The sequence below is a fragment of the Bemisia tabaci genome, chromosome 1 (assembly GCF_918797505.1).
Source record: "Bemisia tabaci chromosome 1, PGI_BMITA_v3".
Classification (NCBI taxonomy): domain Eukaryota; kingdom Metazoa; phylum Arthropoda; class Insecta; order Hemiptera; family Aleyrodidae; genus Bemisia; species Bemisia tabaci.
The window spans coordinates 75,389,367-75,414,520 of record NC_092793.1 but is presented as its reverse complement, the minus strand read 5'-3'; the positions used below and the strand labels follow the sequence as shown (position 1 = coordinate 75,414,520).

Genomic DNA, 25,154 nt, shown 5'->3' with positions numbered 1-25,154 from the left:
CGCCGCCGCCTCATGCGAACGCATATTATGTGCACATGTGAAACCGTGATTCTCAGCGTGACACCTCCTCAAAGATGCGTAAAGTTATGCCACATTCGTACAGGATTTTTCAGAATTTCTCATTCAAAAATACCCTTATAGACTCAGTCTATCAGCGGGCTGATTATTAAAATTGATAGAAAAAGCGATAGATAAAGACGAAAAAACGAGAAGGAGGCAAAATTTTTGCACAGCTGTTGGCGTCGAGTTTGTGTCCGACGGATCCGATTTTGAAATTTCGGCGGAAAATTTCACGGTGCCTTAAAAATAAGTTGCGGGTTTATAGTTAATTTTGGTTCAATTAGGGGCGTTGGATTGTAGGTATTTTAATCTGGCAAATGCGCACACTTATCATGGCAGTTTAGGATTTTGAAAAGATTTGTCTAGAAACTACGTGTTTTGACCTACAAACTTGAGACAGCTGGCCTAGTTCGCTTTGAATTTTTTGGGCGTATTTTGTTCCACAATTTTCGTAGACCACTCCTTGAGGCTCTGGTATCAATAATGGTTTTAAGTTCCACTGGATTTGATACATTTTCCCCTGGAAGATCTTAGTATAAGTACATCCAGTTATGATTCAGCTTTCTTCTCGTAAAGAAGTTCCATGTCTCCATGTCCGATCCGTTCTTAGAATCAATCGAGTAGTGTTAACCGGACCGAAATCGGAAGAATTTACTTATGACATTCATTGGCTTTAAAATTTAAATCCCCTCGTGCAAAAGCTCAGCACTCCTGAACAACACGAATAGCTTGCAGCGTTTTAACGTCCGTCCATAAAAGATGCGAGGGCGCAGTTTGTGTCGGGTTCTCTTAGCTGACATCGCGAGGCAGTCTCGGATCATCATTTTATTGGGCAGTTTTTATCCTGTATTTTGCGGACTCTCGCTGGTCTGCGCATGCGCTGCTTGACAGATGGTGCCGGAAAAGGAACGTATGCTCCTTCGCATTTGCCGATCCTGGTTAAGATACAGAAAAAAATTGCAATTTTCGGATTTTATGCACTGCTTGGATAATCTTGGGACACAATTGAAATGAAGTGACATGCCTACTAGATTTGAAAGAAAAAAAACTGAATCGATTTTCGCGTCCGTATAGGGTGAGAAGAATCACAGTCATTGGTTTGCTCACGATATTTTTTTGGTGACTTTTTACCGAAAATTTTAGTATAAATCTCGATCTTTTACAGTTACACGAATTGTGGAAGTGCAAAAACATTCTAAACATGTCATTTCTCGACCAAAAATCGTCTTAGGAAACACGCCGTACACCATGCGATAACTTCGAGAAAAATAGGTACAAAATCATTCAAAGCTGGATAATCAAAATGAATACATTTACTCTGAACTAATCCATGTGTGCACTACTTTAATACATTTTAGGAGTAACAAAAGAAACCGCATTTCTTCCCTGTATTCAGAACAGATTATTAAAGGTACAAAAAATTACTGAATCCTTAGTTCCGGTTTCATTACAAAAAGCTCAAAGAAGCTTATTTCATAGAGAAAAAATTTTTGATACAATGCATTATATCGTATTCTCTCTAATCATAAGAAAAAATTATTTTTCTGGGAGAGGGACCGCAGGAAGTGTTTTCTGTCCAACGCATACTGCAAAACTCGGTCGAAAATTGAAGGATATGAAGTGCAACACGGCAAGGGGGCTTTGGACTAGGAGTCGGATTTGAGCTCCTCGGCAAGGTTATTAACTACCTTTTTATTACCTTTGTATTCGGCGCGCCCCACCACACAGTACACAGCAGAGCCACGTCAAAAAGCACTTGGTCAAGCTATTAACCGATCATCTTCGGTAGATGCGCGAGATTCGCGGCGATGGGTGCTGGACGTTGCCGGTGTCTGTTGAGCCCCGTTGTTGGATGTTGTCTGTCGGGGGAAAGTGGCTTTGCATCACCGTTGCCGCTTTTCCATTGTAGCTAGGTTTCCACGGACAAAACCTGCTTTCCGGTTTCGGCGAGGCGCCTCTTAATTTTTATCAACAATTCAATTCTTGTGGCTCCTGGAAAAAATCACCAGAAGTTTCTTGGCGTTTCTGCGGAAGTTTCTACTTAAATCCCTGAAATTTCGGGGAATTTCGCCAGTTTAATCCCTCAAAAATTCGACTCCTCGATCTTTAAAGTTCCTGCAAATGTTCCCTCTTTTTTCCCCGGAAAGTTTCCACTACAATCTCTGAAGTTTCTTGGAGAGTTCTCAATATGGTTTCTTGAAATTTTAGGACAGTTCCAAATTCGGCCCTTGGAAAGTTCTCCCCTTGATCGTTCCCGTTAAGTTTTCCTTTCGATCCCCGGAACTCCTAGGAAAGTTTCCACCACATGCCCTTAGAGTTACCGTAAAAGTTTTCTTTCCGATCCCACGTAAGGGTTCTCTTTCGATCTTTGGGAAAGCTCTCCGTTCGATCTCCAGAGATGAACTTTTCCATCTTAATCTCTTGAGTTCCCAGGAGAAATTCCATTTGAATCCTAAGAGTCTGGACGACTTTTTAGTTGGTGCCCTAGGAGGATCTATATGGCAACATGAGGGAAGATCTAGTGTGCAAGAAAGTTGAGGATCTGTTGGTGGAGATGCTGGGGCGCAGCGATGAGATCGAGGCGTCACGACCCGGACTCGGCGGTGCCGCGCCGCCGCGGAAACCTCACCATCCGGACAGAGCTAGTTTCGGGAAAGCCCGCCAGACGGCAGCACTGCACGAGCGTCCCGGCTCCGAACACTTCCGCTACTCGTGACTGCGGCCTCCTACGCTGCTAATTAGCCCTCTGGCCGCTCTCACACTCAGCTGTAATTATCCTCGATTATTACCCCTCCCCCGCCGCAGCTCGGTCGTGCCCGGCAAAAACAACGTATCTGCATCGGCTTTTCACTCCGATTACGCGATTTTCCCCGCTATCACCTCCCTCGCAACCACCTCCGCCTATCATCTCATGTAAGTTGGGTTGTGCATATCGGGTACGGGTCTTCTGCCCGCTCCTCCTTGGTAGCCTTGCTCGATATCGCAATGCACCCGAGTATAAATTGGCGACTCGCTTTAAGTTCGTGTGGAATTCGTCGGGCTGGTGCGTGAGAAACTCAACCTTTGACGCCCCCCCCCCCCCCCCCAACAAACATACCTACTTTATTCGCAGAATCAGTATGACGTAGCGCGGAAAGATAAATATTTAGGTCTCGTGGTTTCAAAATATTCTTGTTCCTTTTGAAGTCGTCAGAAACAAGCTTTGCTCCTTTAAATGCAATTTGACAATATTACAGAAAACTTGTACAAAATCCATTCCAGACTGATCGAACCATTTTTTAAAAGAAAAAATAATAATAATAATATGAAACCACGAATCGTTTTGAAAGCATCGATTATAGGTCAATAAAAGTCGAAAAACACCAAGTCATCGAGGAGACAAGGTTTACTTGTAAAAACCTCTTGAAACTTCATTCAAAGTCAAAGTAGTGCAGAGAAGGGTTCTTTAATCTCTCTGCAGATGGACTAATGTTGTGAAACATTCTATTAGTTGTATCTGCATGGATATGCTCAATACCTTTTCAGCATCTTGAAAACTGATTAATGTATTTTTCGGCAATCGCTTAATCCTCCATGCAATGCGTGGTTGAGCGTCAAATCTCGCTAAAACCACCCTCCGAACTTTAACTCTAAAATACAAGCAATCCTTTATATAAAAGGTTCCTCCTGAAGTATCCTATTATACATGGACATATTTTGCGTAGATAAGGTATAAGGTCATCTGTTATTGTTATACATCCCTTATGAGCTCCATGCAGTATTGGTTTTAATTTCATTTGTGTCCTTTAATGTAGACGGAAGATATTACACTCTACCTTAGTCTTTGAGTATTTAGTATAGTTTCTGGTCAGAAATAATGCTTGACCTCTCGGTCTGCTCATGAACCTATTAATATTAGTCTAATCACCCTGCAACCTTATTAAATTAGAGCGGAGCCTTACCGTGAAGGTTCAAAGGGAGGGGGCGGCCGGGGCTCTGACAAGTTGGTGATGAATGGATAGCGAGAGAGATTAGAATGAAATTGTCGAGGCTAATGAATGGAAATTGTTGACTCATGAAGCGATGCTCACCAGGACGGAGCTGAGCGCGCATGCGCAGTGCATTTATTTACACGCAACAGTGGGGATGGCTCTTGGATGCCGCATATTAATAACCGCTCATAATGATGATTTTTTTAAGCACGTACTAAATAGGAGGAAACATAAACTCTGGATTCCACCTTTTTTAATGATTCGCTTGATGGTAACCGCGGCTATTAGCCGGCCGAGACGCCTGCGAAACCGTTTTCAATTGTGCTCCGACTGAGCAAGGAAGGAAACTTGCTGCGCGTCTACTATTCCCAGTGCCGGCTCCTGGAGCTTGCAAATCTCCGGTGGACCCTGCGTCACGGTGGGTCTAACGCTTTTTGTCGCGCTAGATTTCCTAACCTTACTCTGACATACCCATGGGTGCTGTAGTATGATGGAATTTAGAATTAGGGTCATACTCATTGGGGGGGGGGGGGGGGTCTAAAAAACACGTATGTGCAACAGCTGAGGACTCTTAACATTTATTACCTGGGGACGCTTTAGAAATCAGCAGCAAAAGATAGTAAGAACATAGGCAAGAGAAGAAAAAGTGGTAGAAGAGAAGAAGAAGAAGAAGAAGAAGAAGAAGAAGAAGAAGAAGAAGAAGAAGAAGAAGAAGCAGAAGAAGAAGAAAAGGAAGGAGAGAAGATGAATATGAAGAAGACGAAAAGAAGAAGAGTAAAAAGAAAAAGAATAAGAATAAGACGATGATAGAGAAGAGGAGGAATTCAGTTCGGAACAGTGGCGGAAAATGAACAAATAATCAATCAATCAAAAATTCTAAACTAAGGATTGGAGGGAACTATTGTGATCTAAAAAAAATGAACTATCTGAATATTAATGTGTTAAGTGCCAAATAATAGAATTTGAACCTCTTAATCCGGTTGGACTGATAGAATAATAAACTACTGAATAAATCTATATTGTAAACCAATCAAATTAATACATATAACTGATACACCAAGTGTATGTTGAGCTACAGTGGTATGCAAATAAAATGGATGTACAGCACGAACTAGTGCGTAGCATCAATTTCCTTTGTGTGAAGAAGCAACTAGGGTTGGCTGAAGTAAGTGCTAAATTTTTTGTCACACAAAAGAAACATAAACTTTCGACCGATCGAAGTCTGCAGATTGTCCATTGGACCAAAGACAATGCATGCAGACACGTAATGGAGGAGAGGGTAAGGTAAAAAGGCGCCGGGCCGCGGTTGGCACGCGAAAAACTATGCGGAAAATGCTCTGAACGGTAGGCTAGATCGGAAGATAGGTGTAAATGTGGAGGAAGAGACCAAAAACCGCATGCCGCGGCTTGTGGGGTGGTCGCCGTGCTCGTCCGCTCAGAGACTTTAACGCAGGGATAGGAAAAGTAACTTGTCAATCACAACGCTGCACGCGCATGAATCCTTCGATTAAGGGGCGTGCACTACGTTGCCATATATATCATTAAATTGACTCTTTTTGGTTTATATGACCATCAGTAAGACGTCATCAAGACAGTGCATGGATCAAGATTTTCCTAGGGAGGAATGTCTCTTAACATAAATCGTAAAATCAGAATTTTAGTCGGAAAATATGCCAAAGTTCCAAAGCATGAGATGAGAGGGGTCTAGTTCCTTTTCGTACCAATTAAGATCAATTTGTCACATTTAAATCCAAAATTTTGAGCTCCGAGAGCGGAAACTCCCAAACCACATATCTCGTTCGCGGTGTCTAAAAGTCGCCTTTCCTATTTTTTTTTTTTTTTTTTTTTTTTTTTTATTTTTTTTTAAGGAAAACAAATTGACATTATTCCTTGAAGTTTTATTCAAGATTTTCTTCGCATAGAGAAGAAAAATCACGGTAACATTTGAAAATTAACGTTGTGTGGTTCTCCATTAAAAAGATAAAGTATCTCAAGAAGTCTCCAACGTCGTAAACCGAGATTAAGGGTTTGGGAATTTCACCGTCGACTTTTCTTAAAATATCGTACTTGAACTCATGAGTTCAAACTATCCTAACTCCGATTTAGTTAAATGGTATTTGGACATTTTGGCCACCGAAAAGTTCGTAAAACACTCTGCCATATTTTCTTACCAAAAAATTGAACGATTCGGCCGCCTGACGCGGAAAACCGCGTCTTCTTGAACTCCATCCTATCCATGCATTCGGGCTAAGACGTTCAAGAGAAGGCGTGCTACACGGTTTGTAGGAAGGGCGGCCGACCATAATTCTATTATTTCCTTTTTTAATCATCGTCCAATACGCCGCTCTAATCACTAACCCATCCATGACGGTGTTCTTGATTGATCTCACTAATAGTTTCTCGGCAAATTAATGAACTCAGTCGAGCGAAGCGCAGGATTGGTTTCGTTGCGTACATTCATCGGATTCATCACCACATATGATGTAAATTTTGCTCCTTAGTCTAAAAAGATTAGGGGGTCGTTCATAAAACACGTAGCGATACTTTTTGGAGTTTTTCAACCCCCTCCATTACCCCTGTTTTTGCTTTTTTGGCGCAGTTCCTATATCTTTCAACATGCACGTAAAAGCCGCTCGACCAATCTATCCCAACCCCCTATAGCGTTTTACGTTATGAATTGCCCCTGGGAAATTTACAAAACTCAAAGGATTCCACAAAATATTTATGGTATATATGACTTAAACTGTAGTGGTTGAAAATTATTTGTCACATGATCGTGTCGAGAAAAAGAATATGAGGAGAAAAGGAAGAAAGAGAAAAAGAGGAAGAAAATGTGTTCTCCTCCTACGGATCCCTGCTGTTCTATCCCACTGCAATCATTTAACAATACTAACGTTCTTATTTAGAATTTTTTGAAGTTAATTCAAGTTATTCCGATGCAACCCGGATTTTTAAGCAAGAAGGAGGTGTATTTATAAAATTCGTGATGATTGCAAGGTTATACGTGCTGAAGCCAATTTTCATTTATTCAGCATCGCTATTGAACTATTCTCAGTGAGGGCAGGGTAAATAAAATCTATGGCAGGCGTCACAATGCATGTCTTGGAGAAAAAAATCAGAATGATGAAGTGAAAACCGCTCTGAGTATGAGACTCAGCGTCGACACCCAACCAAAATCGATACCTCTAATGATAGAGCGGAGTGTCTTTCAAAGTTCGATCCAAGATCCTATTTGCCGTTTGATGTTATTGAAATATATCGATCCGGTCCTCTTCGAGTAAAGAAATCGCTTACGTAAACCGGCTCCGAGGCAGACCTCGATCACATATTGATAACCGTGACATCAACTATTTTATCGTACGTGAGGAAAATCAATGTTTAACCGTGCACTCTCGCGTCACCCATAGCTCATTTTCCCTCCGACATGAGTGTCAGAGGATGGATTTTCGGACGGGTGTAAATGTGAGGACCTGTGGAAAATTGGATTTTCAGTTACAACCATGAAACCACGGTACTTAGCGGGTCTATCGATAATCTGACATCTATGAGGCCATGACTTTGCCGTATTTTCCTTTTTCCGTCTCTCCATACTAGCACTCACGAAACGGTCAAAAGATGAAGTGTGGCCATAAGATTCACAGATGAGGGTAAACTTGCCTAGAATATAATGAAATAAGATCCTTTGATGTCAATGAAGCTTGTTGTCAAGAGAAAAATTATAATGCGGTGAAGTAAAAATTTGGAAGTTTGGAAGTACTCGTATTTTACGGTGTATTTCAAATTATTGATACCACTTGATTAATTTGATGATTTTGCCTCACGATTGCCTCATTAATTTGCCTCGCGTATTTATTCTCTGTCCAGACGTCATACGTATTGTATTCCTGATACCTGGAGTTTCATTTTGTCTCCAAGACAAAAATCTAAAAATTAGCTCATATTGTTACAAATATAATTTTTTTTACAATATTTATTTCCTCGTAAAAACTATTCAAACTAGAAAGTCGGATAGCCTTTTCTTTTGAAAAATCTGTCTTCAAAGTTTCCAGTTTGGGAAGAAATATTAGGTTAATATGGACGATTAAATGAATTGACATTAAACTGATTCTATATTCAAACAATAAAAGCATAAAAATAAGTCGTGTTTCATTTGTGTGAATTTTGAAAATTCGTAAAATATAGATAAGATAAACTATCCAGTGGATTTTTTTTCTTCATTTTAAATTAATCGTGATGCAGCATTGAATCCGTCAAGAGATTGCGATATTTAGTGAAAACAAATAGAAGTTAATGCGTGATGTTTTGGTGTTCGTGATTCTGTGTAATTGAAGGAAGAATTTATCTTGAAATTTTAAATCTTCCATTAACCTAGACAGGATTCAAATAAAGTAATTTTCTCTATTCATTCATTTTCATAGATTTTACTGGCGTTCAAAACAGGTGCGTTAACGGGTTTCGCGCAACGTCCAACCTTCTCCCCGAGTGCTCTTTTGTCGCTTTTTCTTGCTCGTCGTTCTTAGCGCGAATTAAATATTCACGGCTGTCAATTTAATGGGAATTATCCGCTGGGCCGCGGGCACTCCACGTCGTGACATCTTTATTATTATGTTAAGTGTTTTCATTATACTATTAAACGATCCTTTCCAATAAACAAGGACCTTCGGAATAAAACGCAGATTATCAAGCCATGCTCGTGTCATCGCTTTGATTGGGATTCGTTCTATGATTTGCACGAGGAACTAATTATTTTGCAGTAAACTATTTTCTTCTTCAAATTGTCAGATTCTCTGTAATACTCAATTTTCAACTTATTTCTCAAACTTAAGCTTTTAAGGATCTCAGGATATCATGAGCCAAACGGTGCAAATACTCGGTGTTTACGTGAGGGCACTCCAAACAATTACTCCTTTAATTAAAGTAGCAATGCGGACACATCACACACAAATATATAAAAGCTTTTAATAAGTGCAGTCTGGCACACCTCTAAAAGTGCGAGTACATAATCTAATAGAGGAGAAAAAAATCTAAATAAGCACATTATCTCATTATAAAAAGTGACCATTTTTTATTAAGCAAGCATTATATTACCAAAAGCTCAATCTTCCTGCCTCATCTATAATATAAAATTTTAATCTAATTTTATTCCTTCAAATTGGGCAAACTGGTCTTAACATTTGGTTCGATGTTTGTTTGTGTATGATTAAATCTTAGTTTTTCAAAGATGGTCATCAGTTATTTAAATATTGAGTGTTTCGTCCAATGATAACTGTTTTATGAGTTTTATCTTCTTTCTGTTTCAGGCTGTAAAAGTTTTTTTAAAAGAAGTGTTCGAAGGAATTTGACGTATTCGTGTAGAGGGAGTAGGAGTTGTCCGATAGATCAACATCATAGGAATCAATGTCAATATTGTCGACTAAAAAAGTGTCTCAAGTCCGGAATGCGTAGGGAAGGTAAGTCATCGTTGTAGCAACATTCTTCTATATTCATTCACCTCTCTTCTTTTTTTCTTCCGTCATTCATCAGTTTTCCTCTGGAGCTCTTCATTTGAGATTTGTTGCAATAAAAAACTCTTGGTATACATTCTACATGTATTTCCAGTGTTGACTGGATCGGGAATGAATGAAATCCGATGTGCTCCATTGATTAATGAATGCTGCAAATGCGTTACTGCAATGTTGTTGAACGCTATAAAAATAATCAACCATAAATAATCGACGATTCATTGATAAAAAAGAGGGTCAAATGTTTGAAATTCGAATTAATTTGATAGCTCTTCAACTTTGATCTGGTGATAAAAAAGGCAATATCCAATAACAGCAGAAATTAGAGATTACTCGGAAATCATGATGAGTATACCATCTAAAGTATTCACGGGAAACAATATGATGAGACATTAAATTTTACGCTATGGAAACACAATGTTGCCAGGAAATGTCATTATTCTAATGTATACTTATTAAAAGTCGTGGAAATGTCAAAATAAAGTGTATTTGCATCGAATAGTGCATTGACAAAACTTAAATGAAAATATCAAAACAAAATTCGAAGAATACACAATTTCCATATTTTAATTTTTATTAAATCTAAGTTTGACTGTCATAATAACAGGCAATGCTTTAACACTTCTATTTCGATGAAATCTCAGTGGCTACTCTGTAAGGATTTATGGATAGCGATCCTATTAGCTGATTCTAAAGATGGTAAAAACTTATCCGCTGCCTCCTCTGCAACTTTCGCCAAAAATTAATTCGCACACATTTAGTTGGACAGGAGCAAATAATTTCCATCATTCTTGACTTTTCCCGGTAGAGCGCGGGCTGGCTCTCCTTCGAAGCTGTATCCGTTCGGTTTGTGGAACGTGAGAAAAAGCGAGATTCTCGTGGATGCTCCTCCATGAGCGCACCACGCAGCGTTGGTCGCATCTCTCGCGGCTTGTCCATACATCTAAACGCGCACCCTCATTCATAACCTAAAGCTTCCTGTTGCCAAGTTTAAACCACTGTCCCAAAGTGAGCAGCTTAAAGATCGAGGACGTTCAACACGCACAGCTGAGTTTTAGTTTCCTAAATATAATTAAATTCGCAATATTGCGATATCACACTAAAAAAACAAGATTGTTTTAAAAATGCTCCATTCTTAACTCCAAGAGACGAATTTTTAGGGAATCATTGACACATGTTTTGGTATCAGTTTTAGAGCTTAAGGGTATGCCTTGTTCATGATTTCAAGAAAAGTTTGTTATTTCAGTTCTAACGGTTCTAATAAGGAATTATTATGTGTAAAAATATTATTCTAAAACCCTTCTTTTTAAGAACACTTCCTAATTGTGAAAAAATATTTAATACTAATTTTGAGATGCATTTCAAAATTATTTTCTAATAATTTTCATAGAGGAACGCGACTTTAAAACTTGGGTCATTGGATGATATGGACATTTCTAATTAATTGTGCTGGTGCCCTCCAATAAATTAGGTTTTTAACCCTAATGTTGCGGTTCTATCACAATCAATTAAAAATGTCCATATCATCCAACATTTTTTTTTTTTTTTTTTTTTTTTTTTTTTTTTTTTTTTTTTTTTGTGTTCTGCGGCACCCAAGGTGGTTTCCAGAATCAAATTGGGGTAGCACCACAATTTTAGGAGATAACCCTAATACTTTTTTTTCCGTGAGCTGTTCAAAATCAGAATTGCGTCCTAACGAAGTCTCGAAAAGCCGCGTTTCCGGCAAACTCGGCAGCCCGGCGCGAGTTTTTCTAGCAATCCGCGCAAAAGTTGACGAACGAGAAGTTCTGGACGAGGCGCAGCGTACGGAGTCTGGAACGGAGCCCGCTTCCTTTCGTCCTGGCCTTTGCGCGCGATAAACGACGCTCCGCAAATGAGGCCCGACGCGCGGGTCCAAAGGTCGTGCCGATAATTAATTAGCACCGACGACTTTATTTTAATTAGCGCCTTGACACCGCCAACAACTCACCGGGCTGACTTTGGCAACTTCGCCCGGTCGCCGGGACCCGGTCCGCTCGATCCTCGGTTTCGGACGTCTGGAGTCTGGAGGAACCGACCCTGACCGCCCTCGTCCGCTAACGACCCGGCTGGACGGCCACTGATCGATGCATATCGTTTCTAAGGGAGAGTTTCTATGAGCGAGAGTGTTTGATCAAATGTCATCCAGTAAAAAGAGTAATTAACCGAGATCAAAAGCGTGGAGACCAGTTGATTGGGTCAGTTGCGACTGTCGTAGAATCATGTTCGCACATGGTTGAAATCGTCCGTTTTCTGGTTACGAATCAATTTACCGGATTAATTATTGAATTTGATAGACACACCAATGAACAAGGAAGACAAATGAAAATTGAAGCGACCCTGTTGGTTGGATGAGGCGATCGCCATTCACCAAGGGGAAATGATTGACTGTAGAGTCCCTCGTGGGGCACCGTTCGTTAGTTTCTTACTTACCTCCTTTGTCGATTGCAACCCCCCACTTAACAACCTAACAACACCAATAACAACAGCAGCAAATTAATCGGAAACGGTTACTGTGTTCTTCCTCCCATATTGCTGTACCAAATGTTGGCTATATACATTTTCTCACCGTGTCGATTTGCTTAAAAATTCAAATTTAATCGGAGGTGGATCGTAAAATTTTCCATGTTAATGGTCCTTTACTGAGGCCTCAACTTTAACAGCCTGAGCTCGGGTGTGGATTTTAGACAAAACCAAGAGCCCAATCATGTCTATGGCGAAATTCCACAAGTGGAAATCGTTTTTCTGACGGAAAATCCTCGGCACTCGCAGAGGCATTATACGATGTTATTTTTTCATAGATGTGCGCATGCGGAAGACATTAAAACCCTCTCAATCCCCGTCCCGGTGCGTAACGTCCATTATTCGAAGAATACCCGCTCCGCTGACGCAATCACACAGAACAATAAGGAGAGCCACTGGAGTAGAAGAATTCTTTCTCTCGGCGATAAAAAATTCAGGAAAAAAGTCGAGGTGTCATGAAGCGAGTCTCGGGAAAAAAACGGGACGTCAATGCTGATGAGGACGATGGACATCGGTCATTGGGCATCCGCAACGCATCGTGAACACTTTTTTCCCGGGGTTTCCCCGCTTTTCCCTCCGCCCCCCTCCGTCTTCATTAAGAACTTTAAAGTTAACGAGATGCTTACCCCCCCCCCACCCTCTCACCCCCATATCTACGTGCTGTCTCGCTCGAGAGCATTCGCGCTTGCTGTCTCACTCCAAAAAACGTGTCCACGTGGGGCATGTATCTCCTCGCGCCGCTGTTGCCAGATTGGACCACATTTTGCACTGAGAACTACAATTTCAGCTCATTTTAGAAACAACGTATGTGGTAGCGTCCCTGTGTGGAGTAAGGCTGTCGCTCCTCGTTGCAAAATGAAGTCTAACTGAAAAGCGGTAAACAAACCATTTGTATCTACATTGAGAGATTCGAAAAAAGTGACCAACCCAAAAACCACGTGAAATAGTGTATGATTCCTAGCATGAGTATGCCGGAAAAGGAACGCATTTGGATTCGTAAGAAAAAGAGGATTAGGAGAGAAAGAAAGGAGGAAGGAGAGAAAGAGAGAAGGAAAAAGAGAAAGAAAGAAGGAGGAAGAGAAAGGAGAGAGAGAGGAGAAGAATGAGAGAAAATAGAAGAAGAATTTGACGAAGAAGAGAAGAGAAGAGGAATAGTATGATAAAGGAGAGAAAGGAGGAAGAGGATCATAGAAAAGTACAAAATAAGAAGGCAAAAGATAAGAGTATACGTTTTTTCTGTTCCTTGTTTCCTCTACTTCATCTGCTATTTTCTGTGCAATGCTACTTGATTCAGCCTCTTCAAGTATTTTTTCTTCTTTATATAGAATTAAACTTGTTTTTTGCAGATCTGGCAACCTGCCACCGTGACGGCTCACGGCTCGTACCGCTCTTTTCTACAACTTGATCTTTATTCATTCGTATAAAATCAATTAACTCGCCTACAACTTTTTTGCCGTCTTTTTCATTCAGCTATGTAATTAATATATTTCATTTGTAGCACTCGTTTTAACGGACATACCTCATCCTCCTATTCCGTGTCTTTCCTTCCTCTTTGCACATCTCTGTTCTTTTATTTGCCTATAATCAGGCGTTGAGTTCCCTCGAGGCAACGTTTAATGTAATCTTGAATAGAATCAAATACAAAATGTTACCATGGGTGGTTTCACTTTAGAATTTTAAATTTTCAAAGGGGCCATATTAAGACAAACATCTATAAGTCCGGTCAAAGCACGGCGTCGGCGCTTGCGATGAATGGGAAAATCGTAAGGAATGTGCTGCGTAATCCTTAGACATTACTTAATGGGATCTTAGGAAGGGTTCATCTCCACATCACCTTATATGAGCACGGAAAAAAGAGGTAGGGTTTAAGCCCAAACTTGATTATAGAGAGCCTAAAATTGTGGGAGTACCCCAATAAATTAGGTTGATAACCCAACTGTTGTGGTGCTACCCCCTAACTCGAGTCGCGGTACTATCACAATTAATTTAAAACGCTTATATCAGTCAACAAATCGGGGTAGTACCACAATTTTAGCGGATTACCCCTAAAAAATGTTTCTCTGCAGACAAGATTCTCAGCCGCAGTAATTCTTGATTGTTCTCACAAAACCAATCAGTGATTTTCAGATGTAACACCACCCGCCTTTTGTATGAATTACAAACCTTTCATCAAAAAAATGTTTGCTAAGAAATGTGGTTCGAGCAGACAGCCAAAAACTTTTAGTTCGTTATTTCTTACGTTAGGAGACATCTCAGGAGAAAATTCTCTCTGGCCTCGGTCAGAAATGGAGCTCATTTATGTCACAAGGATTGGGGACTCAAGTATTCCATCCTATATACAAATTCGCGAGATGTACGATAAAAGCCATGAACTTCTCTGAAACGAATCAACTTTCAAGCCCCAAAAAGTTCTCAAATTTGAGACACTAAACGGGGGATGTCCCGCGTGTTTAGACAGTTTGTCTTGATTTAGAGGTGAAGAGGTGGACTCTCTCTCATACTTGTGAGCTTTTTTAAGCTTGGGTGTTAATCGGAAAAGAACAGAGGCATACCTACGCACGACAGTATTACGATTATAATCACTTCCACTGGAATCTTACAAAAACTTCATTGAGTACTTTGGAAAGTTAGCCCCGATTGGCCTATGTTGAGTGCCCACAACTTCTGCCCTATTCAGCTTTTCTCGGGGGCCAGTCATCTGGCCCTAACCCAGGGGATGTCGTGGTGGATTCTTCTGGACGTTTGGAGTCTGACGGACAAGAGGAAGACGCAAGATTTTGATTAGCCGCACAGTGGATCGAGTCAATTAGAGAGGTCGGACAAAATTTAAAAAATTTTGAACTCCGTTCACACAGAATTTACAGGCTTTAAAAGTGATTCAATTGGTTTTCTCGTGAAAATTTCTGTAAGAGATACCCCTTAAAATTTAAAATTAAACATCAAAATTTGCAGTTTCAGTTTTAAAACTTCCGTATCTCTCTGATTGACTCGATCCAGTGTGAGCCGTGAGCACAGGGCTCCGGAGAGAGTGGTCCGGTCGTCCGGTCGGTCACCGTAGTGGTCCGGGTCCGGGTGCGGGTGTGTGAGTGAGCGCTGCGCTGGTGGGCGTGCGCGGGCTCGTTGTTTGTGCAATAAGTTACCTATCATTTCCGAGGCCTACTAGATCAATCATACAAGTGTGAATGTTTCTCAGCATCCATCCAGACCGACCGCGCCATACCCGGCTCCCCCGCCCCCCGCCACCCGTCCACCCCCCCCCCACCGGCCGGAGACCTACGGCCATAAACTCATTTATTACATTCCGTGGGAGAGTGAGGCATAAAGCACCGCAGACCCAGACGCAGCGCCCGTACTCGCGCATCCCGCCAGGTTGTCACATCTCGTGTCCTATTTTCATTTGTGCTCTAAAGTAGGATCCCTTAAAAATTAAGAAAGCTCGTAAGCTGGCGTGAAGTTGGCTTACTGTTATATCTAGGCTACAATTGTTAAGTCTAGTCTGAAACTTAAAGAACAAAATTTGGACTTTTTTTTAAAAAAAAATAAAAACATCAATTGAATCGGCTCGTGCGAAAACCGCTAATGTCCATTTTTTTCAATTTTGAGATTTTTGGGTTAAAATACCCTTGGAGGTCAGACGCACTCATTAATGTAGTGAAAATGTTTGTTCCTTAGGTTTGAAGCCCTTTTCAGGGGGAGCCGTGGTCCGAATCATGCGAAAACCGCTAATGTCCATCTATCGTTGTATGCCTCATTACTGTACAACAAACCAAAATAAAAAAATGTCTCCTGGACGACATTAGGTGATCTTTATGCATTTTAAGGCGCTGAATCCGAATATGACCTCCGTTTTTTTCCATCACCCTCCAATTTTCCGGAAAAGCCGATTTTACTCGGAAAAATGATCATTTTTGGGTATTTTCGGTGTTTTTCCGACTGTTATCCCGATTGCTAAATTGGAGGGTGATGGAAAAAAACGGAGGTCATATTCGGATTCAGTGCCTCAAAATATGTAAGGCTAACCGTATTTTGCCCGAAAGGCATACTGAAAAATATGCGTTTTCGATTATTTAGAACCGACCATGCACGAATCATGCGAAAACCGCTAATGTCCAGTTTATTGCTGGTAGTGTCGTGATGAAACTTGCTATGAGTGCCGCAATTGTCAATAATTTTAGTTTTACAACTTTATTTGAATGATAACCTACCGTTTTAATATCTTTAGAATGAATTTTGAAAGTATCAAACGGCTCCAAAACTCGGCGATTATCACGAATCATGCGAAAACCGCTAATGTCCAGAGTCTTTTCTTTTTAATTATTCCGTCCCAGACAGAGGAGGAGCTGGAAACTGTTATGGATCCTTTTCTACAATCCTCTCCTGTAATAATTAACTTCTGAACATTTTTTAATTCCGCATTTTAAAGGCTTCTACAGTTTTTTGCAGTTCTCTCAAATTTAGAGAAAATGGACATTAGCGGTTTTCGCACGAGCCGATTCAATTGTGCTCGAAACTATATTCAGCCAATTTTATGGACCTTGTCGCCATATTAATCCTCTCAATAGACGGAAACTGTGTCATTCGCTGATTTGTTGCCCCATTTCCTCGGTTCTGAAGTCATTCACTCTTAGTTTTGGATCAAAGTAAACGAACAAGATAGCCAAAGAGCTTTAGAGCTTTAGCTAGAGTTAGTAGACTCTATTTCTGACATTGGAAAAAAAGTTTTAGTGATACTGAATTTTAGAATTTTCAGAGAGTCTGCCGCTTCTCATAAGCCTAGTGCCAGTAGCCAGGGGGGTAGCAGTCTCCAGCGCAAATTGTTCCCTCGGTTAAGAAATACGTACATACATAAAAGCCGCTTTAACAGCGATCATGGCCTTCTGGGATGCCTAGCCCCCAAAGTCTCCTATACTCCCAAAGCCCTTCAGGGAGTTACCAATCCCTCATTTCCTCTAAAAGCAGGGGGGACTGGCGAGCGGGGTCGCTACCCTTTCACTAGGCATCTCCTTTATCTTCTCCCAGGAGGCGCTCAATCAAGCATCTTCTTCGGCAGCCTTTCTTCCGTCATCCTGTTAACATGACCATGCTCAAAGACTTCTTCCATTCAGAATTCCTTCTAAAAATTTCGGTCTCGACATGGCTCGAGAAGGAAAAGGTATAGTTTGAAGCTATGGAGTAAAAAATCCGAATATTCATTTCAGTCAGCAACATGGCGCTAACGAATTCCTCACCAGCCGGAGTGGACGCGGCGCACGGCGTGCTTGCTGACTAGGGGGGGGGGGGCTGGGGGATGGATGCGGGGGGTACGGTGAATATTCCTCACCTCATTTTCACCTGCGTTTTCCCTCGTTTGGCGACCGGTCGCGGCCGAGCGGCCGCCCAGCGTCTTCTTTCGACAAATCATCGGCTCCTTCGCGCATTTCTATCGCGCGCCACTCATTCGCCGAATTTTTTCTCCCCCCTCCCCCTCCCCACCGTCACCGGGTCTTCACCGCGTGTTTCCGCCATTTCTCTGGCCCGCTTTTCGCGGTTCCCACGGCTCAAGGCCTCCGGACGCGCTCACTGACGCTCGGGAGCGAGACGCCGGAGAAATATGCGAAATTATTCACGGGATCGGTGATGGCTCGCCTCAGACTATTTTCGTGGAGGGCTTTTTATTTTTTTAGATTCAAGGGAATTTGAGCTCATGTCGTCGTTTTCACACGATATAATGTAATTACATTTCGATGTCGCCGAATTTCTCTTCGCGTCAACCGCATTTTTACGAGGAGAATCTTGGCGTTTCTAAATGAAATTTTCACTGATTTTACTTCCGATCTCTTGCATGAATCAGTCAAATTTTGGACAAAAATTGCGCAGGTGCATTTTTGTGAAATTCTCCATTACCTCGGAGTGGAGTTTCGTTCCTGCGTTCGAAGAACGACGATATGTCCGATTTTGGCTCATCTGACCGCACGAGAGTCCGTACTTTTTGTGCCTCGCGCGACCGGCCCGCTCAATGATGAACTGCTCTCTAACACTGCCGTGCTAAGAAAAAACGCCGTATGAACTATCAGGCATTGCCATATCTCCTTCGACGATAAACGAATTTACTGGAAAAATTGTGAGGGTTTTTTTCCGAAATTTTCAAACTCTTTTCCTTGCAATTTTATCTAAAATATCTGAAAATTTCAAGGAAAAATATGCACAACTTTCCTAAAAAAAAAAAAAAAAAAACATATTATATCCGGGAAATTTTGGCAATTCTCGATTGTTCATACGAGGTTCTTCCTTAGCACGACAGAACAATGCACTGGAAAAAAAAGTAGCTTGAATCTAGAGTCCAGACTCTTGAAAACAATGACAAGAAAAAATACTCTCGATTCAATCGGATTTTTGCTTGGATCAAAAGGAAATCCGCGTAAATTAAGAGGATTGGTTCTCGATCTAAGCGAAAATCCGATTGAATCAAGAGTACTTTTTCTTGTCATTGTTTTCAAGATTCTGGACTCTAGATCCAAGCGACTTTTTTTTTCTAGTGTGGTCATTCCGTCACCTTTTTAAAATTCCAACTTTTCTCATTCACCTTTCCGATGCATTCCTGAAGTCGAGTCATCGATACTTGCGGTTTTCCTCCTCACCTCATGCTCACCACTTATCGGAACGAATGATATCGGGCCGGGGTGATAACGGCTTAGTGCTGGATCCAAACCACGAGCCTGGCCATTTGCCAGCGAAGCCGCGGATTCGCTACCTGTGCACGATTTGCGGTGAGCGCAAGGACCGGCTCCTCCACTTCTGTTCGCTGTTTACACGATTAAAAAGGAGCTTAAAGCGGTGCGGCGTCAGTGTCACCGATGACCCGAAATAGCACCCGTTTCCTTCTCATCGGCCAATCGAATGGATGTATTTATGCTCAAAGGAACGACGTACAGGTAAATTAAATCAAAACACCTGAGTACTTGCGTTCTTTAAAGCTCTGTTCATTTGGACCGCGTTTAGCAGAAAGGAACGAAGCGACATCAGCTATTGCCAAATTTAAGTGGGCGATTTAATTTATTACCAGAGAAAATTTGTGCGGATTCGAAAAGTTTAAGGAATTTGCTTCATACTATTCAAAATATTCACATAAATTTGCACAAAAATCGGGACAGTTGTTTTTACGTAAAAAATTAAATTGTCCGATTAAATTTGGCAACGGCTGATGTTGCTCGGGTCCTTTTCCTCTGAACGTGGTCCAAATTGAAAATATAATTAAAGACCTGGATGAAATCTGGTCGTAGGCAAACAATAATTGTATTGTCTAAGAAACGACGTTATGAGCTTCAATTTCAAACCCATGTAGGAAGGCTCTTTTTGCAGAAATGCGTGGAATTATAGCAGTGGCGTGGCGTGAATAATCGATTATCGATAACTCCCCATTTGAAACTATGGTAAAGAATCGATTACTAAGGTGTTCGCTGCGAACACCCTGATAATCGATCTTTTTTCATAGGTTTAAATGGCATATAACAATCGATATATCGCAATTCACGCCACGCCACTGAATTATAAATCCTTTGCAAAAATCACACTTTGCATACCTTCATCGAGATATAGAGATCTGAACTAAGCCACCTTGCAACTAGCCGAGTCCTCGTAGGCTGCGAAATCGCGAAAAAATATTACTTCAAACGTCGTCAGTTTACATGAGAACCTCTGCACTATAGACATCCATCCCGATCAACTGTGTTGCCGGAGTTTATACAAATTAATGCAGAATATATGATTGTGAATGAAGGAGAAACGCGGAATTCTTCGAAGAAGCGGCAAGCAGCCCCGAGCGAGAACCCGACGAGGATTCGATTAGCCGGCCGCTCATTTGTTAATGATTCTTCTCAACATTATCATTAAATAGGAGGAGATGAGATGAGGCCTATTAATCAGCGCCAGCCTCCTCCATTTCTCATAACCTGCCTTTTTAGTTTTTCGGCGCTTCGGACCAGGAATGCACACCCGGAGAATGTCTAAGATAACTTCCTGCTGAAACAAAGAACATTCCTCCATCGCCGGTTCCTGCTCCCCGCTGTAACTCCTAGTTCGTCCTTCATAAACGTAACTCCATTCGGCGATTGTAAAACTGACCGATTTAATTCGAAAGTAATTACCTAATTGTAGCCAAACCACGGTCATTTTGATAATTTACCTTTGCTTTTTTAATACTTGCTGTAATTATAATATATTATATATTCTTCCTCACTAGTTCAAAAATGCACCGCGACTTGTTTTCGTTTCCCTTATCGTAGTTTTGTGCTTTGTATTTTCTTATATTGATACGCTGAAGATGTTTCCGAAATGCATCCATAAATGAACAGTGAATTAACATTTCTAATCGTGGTCGGGCTACAATTATTATTTTTTTCAATTCCTTGGAAAGTTACGCACTATATGTGATTCCATACGTATGAAAACAAATTCTTCTTCTTTTTTTTTACAAACGTATGATTGTGTACATACTATTTGTCCAAAACTTTGCTGATTTTAGTGAGGGACTAGACTGCAAAATCAGCGAAATTTTCACTAAGAAATGCTCAATTGTTTTGCGGTAGAAATACCGTTTGCGAGTAGGAAAGTTCCAACGTTCAAATTTAGCTACGTTTTTGCTCTAGGAAACGACAAGTTATGCATTAAGAATACATCATGATCTTTGAGTCATTGGAATTGGACATGGTCTGATATTATCTGACCGAGGAGTTGGTTTTTATGAATTTGCGCCAGAGTTTCATTGCTACTGGGCTAACCTTATCGATGCCCAACGCGAGTTTTTTGACGCATGGAGACACTATTTGAGAATGTTTCTACATGCTGAGCCACGCGAGGGATCTCCAAGACGGCAAAATGAGAAACCCACCCTGGAGACTTTAACGCAAAGGTAGAAAAGTAAGCGTGCCGACAAATGCGAATTGCTTGACACTTGGAGACATTATTAGTTAAAAATTTGTTCCATCTGAACTTCACGAGAGGTCAACAAGACGGCAAAATGTAGAAATCATTTCAGAGACTTTAATGCAATGGTAGAAAAGTAGACGTGGCGATTCTTGAAAAGTGACAATTTTGATTTACCTCCATCTAAATGTATGCAAAACAGTCGATCCTTAGTGAGGCAGCTAGCCTCACCTAAATCGATATTTTTAATGGATATAAATGGAGGAACAACAGTGTTGCTAATCTGCAAAATTGCCACTGGAGAGAGACGCGGAGCAAAGTTGGAAACGGTGGCTAGCCCTAAAAATAGGATCCTCTTGGGTATGAGCATGTTTATACTAAAAGGAACTATATGCATAGAGATTGCGCATGTAACATAGTTCCTTTCAGTATAAATACGTCCAAATGCACGAGAATGTACCGTGTTCATGCTCGCACAAGAATCCCCGACTCCCGATTTTCGAACGCAACGTGGTGCACGCGGACAGCGTATAGATACCATCGCTGGAATCACGTTTTGCATATTTTCTAAAATATATTGTAGAAGTGACGATATTTTACCCGCCGCAACTTTCTATAATTTACCAAGAATTGACAACGGCCCCCTGCACCCGGCCTCCGGATCCCCCGCTCCCAGCCATCGTCCCCGGGCTATTAACATTTTTCGCAGTTGTCCGTCGTCGCACAATGCGCATGCGCCGAGGCGACCGCGATTTCCTACTCAGAAACGTGCCAGATTGCCTTTTTAAATTGATGTTTTCCAAGAGAGCAAATCATTGAACTGAAGTGAGCTATACGGTTCACCCAAACATTTCACATACGATTCAACTGAACTTTCCCATTGATGGTAAAGTTATTGTTTTTGAATTAAAGACAAACTCATTTGAATTTAAAAGAGTTCTTTAAATAAAAAAAAAATGCTCAGCTCAAACAAACTCTCTTCAAATCAAAGAGATTTTTTTTAAAACTAAAGATAAAAAATATGTTGTAATCATTGTTTTTGAGCAATTAATCTAAATCTAATCTAAGAATTAATTCTTTACAGAATCTACACCGTATATTTTGCCTTTCATCAAAAACATTGGAAATCTCCTATTTCATCAACTTTTTTTAGAATGGAGAATTTGCATTTAAATGTTTTATTGCTTCGTCTAAAAGTGCATAAAGAGCTGATTTTACAGTATTTTTTATAATTTTTTTCTATTATGGAAAAAAGCATAAAAATAGATTTAAAAGTGAGAAAATGCACCGCCTAATGACGTCATCTGGCGGCATTTTCCATTTAAACACACGTATTTTAGCAGAATAGATAATTTGTCATATCTTCTCCATCAATTGTTCAATTCATGAATCACGGGTATCCTCGTGTTCATTTCACTCAGTAGATTCCACTTCACTGGAAGAAAAAAAAAAAAAAAAAAACATATTGGATCTAGATTCCAGACTCTTGAAAACATTGACAAGAAAAAATACTCTTGATTCAATCGGATTTTTGCTTGAATCAAAACGAAACCCGCTTAAATTAAGAGGCTTGGTTCTTGATTTAAGCTAGATTCTGATTGAATCAAGAGTACTTTTTCTTGTCGATGTTTTTAAGAGTCCGGACTCTAGATTTAATGTGTTTTTTTTCCAGTGTTAAATACGAATTTCATCAAATTTCAGACACCTACAAATTCTCTATTATTCCCGTACATAATGGGGTCCAACCCCTAGCGCTTCAGAGGCGCCCTCAAGGAATTTGTGGCCAAAATTGGCAAGACTGACAGCACGTTTGCACGGCACGGCTCTAGCAAGATACCATCGAGTGAGGACAAAATCGAGAGTGAGAATGGTGGGCTCGGGGCGCGCGGAAATCCGTCAACTTGGAACTGGCATTGTTTGCCGGATGTTATCACAGTCTATATCGATCGACCACGATCGGGACTCATCCTCCCCCCCCCCCTTTCCGTTCATGGGGCTCCTCGCCAAATGTGGGTGGAGGAATTCCCCGGATAAACTCCGGGAAAGTTAAAGTTTCAAGCGAGAATTTTGATCCGCACGGAATCAGAGATAAGCAAGAATGCTTTGACGAAGACCAGTGAGCAAAGGCTAGTCTCGAGTGAATAAATCACATCACAAAGTGTTTACCCCGGGGGGGGGGGGGGTGATACTCGACACGAGTCATACTGTGAACTATTTTTATTTTCATTATGTGAATCTCAATTGTTTTATACCGGTGAAATTTTGTGAAAAAACACTGGGAAAAAAACACATTGGATCTAGAGTCCAGACTCTTGAAAACGTTGACAAGAAAAAATACTCTTGATTCAATCAGATTTTTGCTTGAATCAAAAGGAAATCCGCTCAAATTAAGAGGCTCGGTTCTTGATTTAAGCAAAAATCCGATTGAATCAAGAGTATTTTTTCTTGTCGATGTTTTGAAGAGTCTGGACTCTAGATCCAATGTGTTCTTTTTCCAGTGCATATAAGCCAGCATGCAAAGTAAAGTTTCTCCTTTATCTCTGTCATTTCACGTGGAGAGAAAAATGTAACTATTGTCGTCTGAAAAATACATTTTTACGCGCATTTTTGTTACTCACAGGAAAAATATCAACACTGCCATTGCCGTGACTATAGAACAAGGATTAAAAAAAAAAAAAAAAAAAAAAAAAAAAAAAAAAAAAAAAAAAAAATCGAGGAGGAAAATCAATACAGGGACATAAGATAAAAAGATGTAGGAAAATTGCGATCGGAATGGGCGCTTATCCAGCGATGCATAGAAAAATCAGGGAGCCCCATACGATGAGTTCTCCCGGTGACGTCATCGATGGGGCCTCCAAAGGCGGGAAATCCAAACTCTGATATTTGATTATCGCGAGAGTCACGTGATCCGCGGGCCCCAAAGCCGCTCGCCGATCAACAAGGCTAGACGCGAGGCTACTCCCCGCGATTAATCCCTAAGCGATTAATTTTCAGCTCGCGCACTGTAATCCCGCGCAGCCTGTAATTATTTCCGTCAAACGGCACCGCTTTCCTGCCGTCCTACGGAGAACACCCGTAAGCCCATCCCAGGATGATCCCCGAAGCGCCTAACGCACTCACTAACCGCAGCTCCGTTCGAGATCTACTTACTGCTGTTTCCCGGAGCACGGCAGTTTTCCCACTGAGCTGGTCGATTTCACTCAAGTGAGTGCGGTTGTGATTCGACGGAAACGCAGCCGAAGGAAGAACCGCGTGGGACAAGTACGAACCCCTATGGCGTTAAGTGGTTTTTGCTGAGCACGGCGGAACATGGGGCAGGTGAGCGGGCATCGCGCCGCACTTCCTCCGGAGTGGTGCAGTATGTTCAGTGGTCAGGTCGAAGCCGACCGTAACCCCTGCTGGTCAGCCACCGTGACCTCTCTGCAATTAGTTCATCCCGCGTTTAAACGCCGACAACATGTCGTGCTGCATGCTGCATATCGCTGCGAAGAAAGTACTAGGGGGTATGCCCCCGGACGCTACGTGGCACAGCCCCCAAAGGACTGTCGCAGGCCCCGTGAAATGGACTGCGTTAATCAGAAAGGAACCGAGACACTTCAGCTACTGACACGTTTAATTGGGCATTTTAATGTTTAACATGAAAACGATTGTGCGGATTTTTGTGGCAATGTCTGTGAATTTCCTGTATAGTACGAAGCAAATTCCTTAAATCGTTCAAGGAATCCACACAAACGTTTTGTAAAAAATTTAAACCGCCTACTTAAATTTAGCGATAGCTCACGTGGCTTGGTTCCTTTCTGCTAAACGCGATTCTTCTTGCTAGGATCGAATATTTGATTCCAGCGACCGAACTTTTTTCTAAGAAGAAGAAAAAAAAGCAATACATTTTAGACGAATGAATCAAACTTTTTTTTCAGTGTCTAACAAAATTGATAGTATTCGCAACAGAGTTGACATGAAGTAGAAAAGGCTCAAGATGTCAAAAAATCATGGAGGTCCCTGCATGACCTCGTTAAAGCTTTACACGGCGTCGAATCCACGCTAGCATTAATCTGGCCGGAGATGGAGATGGTGAAAAATGACGGAGAGGGAAATGGCTCCTTAATGGAGAAAAAAGTCAAGATAACATCACGACTTGGAGCCGAGTACGTATTGGCGGGTCTATTAAGTTATTATCCTT

The 25,154-nt window shown here is 41.2% G+C and overlaps 1 protein-coding gene across 2 annotated transcripts in view; it reads left to right on the top strand.

Annotated features, from left to right (window-relative positions):
* svp (COUP transcription factor 2) overlaps positions 1–25,154 on the top strand; it is a 189,738-nt gene that overhangs the window by 21,869 nt on the left and 142,715 nt on the right. For both annotated transcript variants that reach the window (XM_019050553.2, XM_072306179.1), the window contains exon 2: positions 9,332–9,481. In XM_019050553.2, the coding sequence (XP_018906098.1) occupies positions 9,332–9,481 (150 nt within the window). The remainder of the gene's footprint in view (positions 1–9,331; positions 9,482–25,154) is intronic.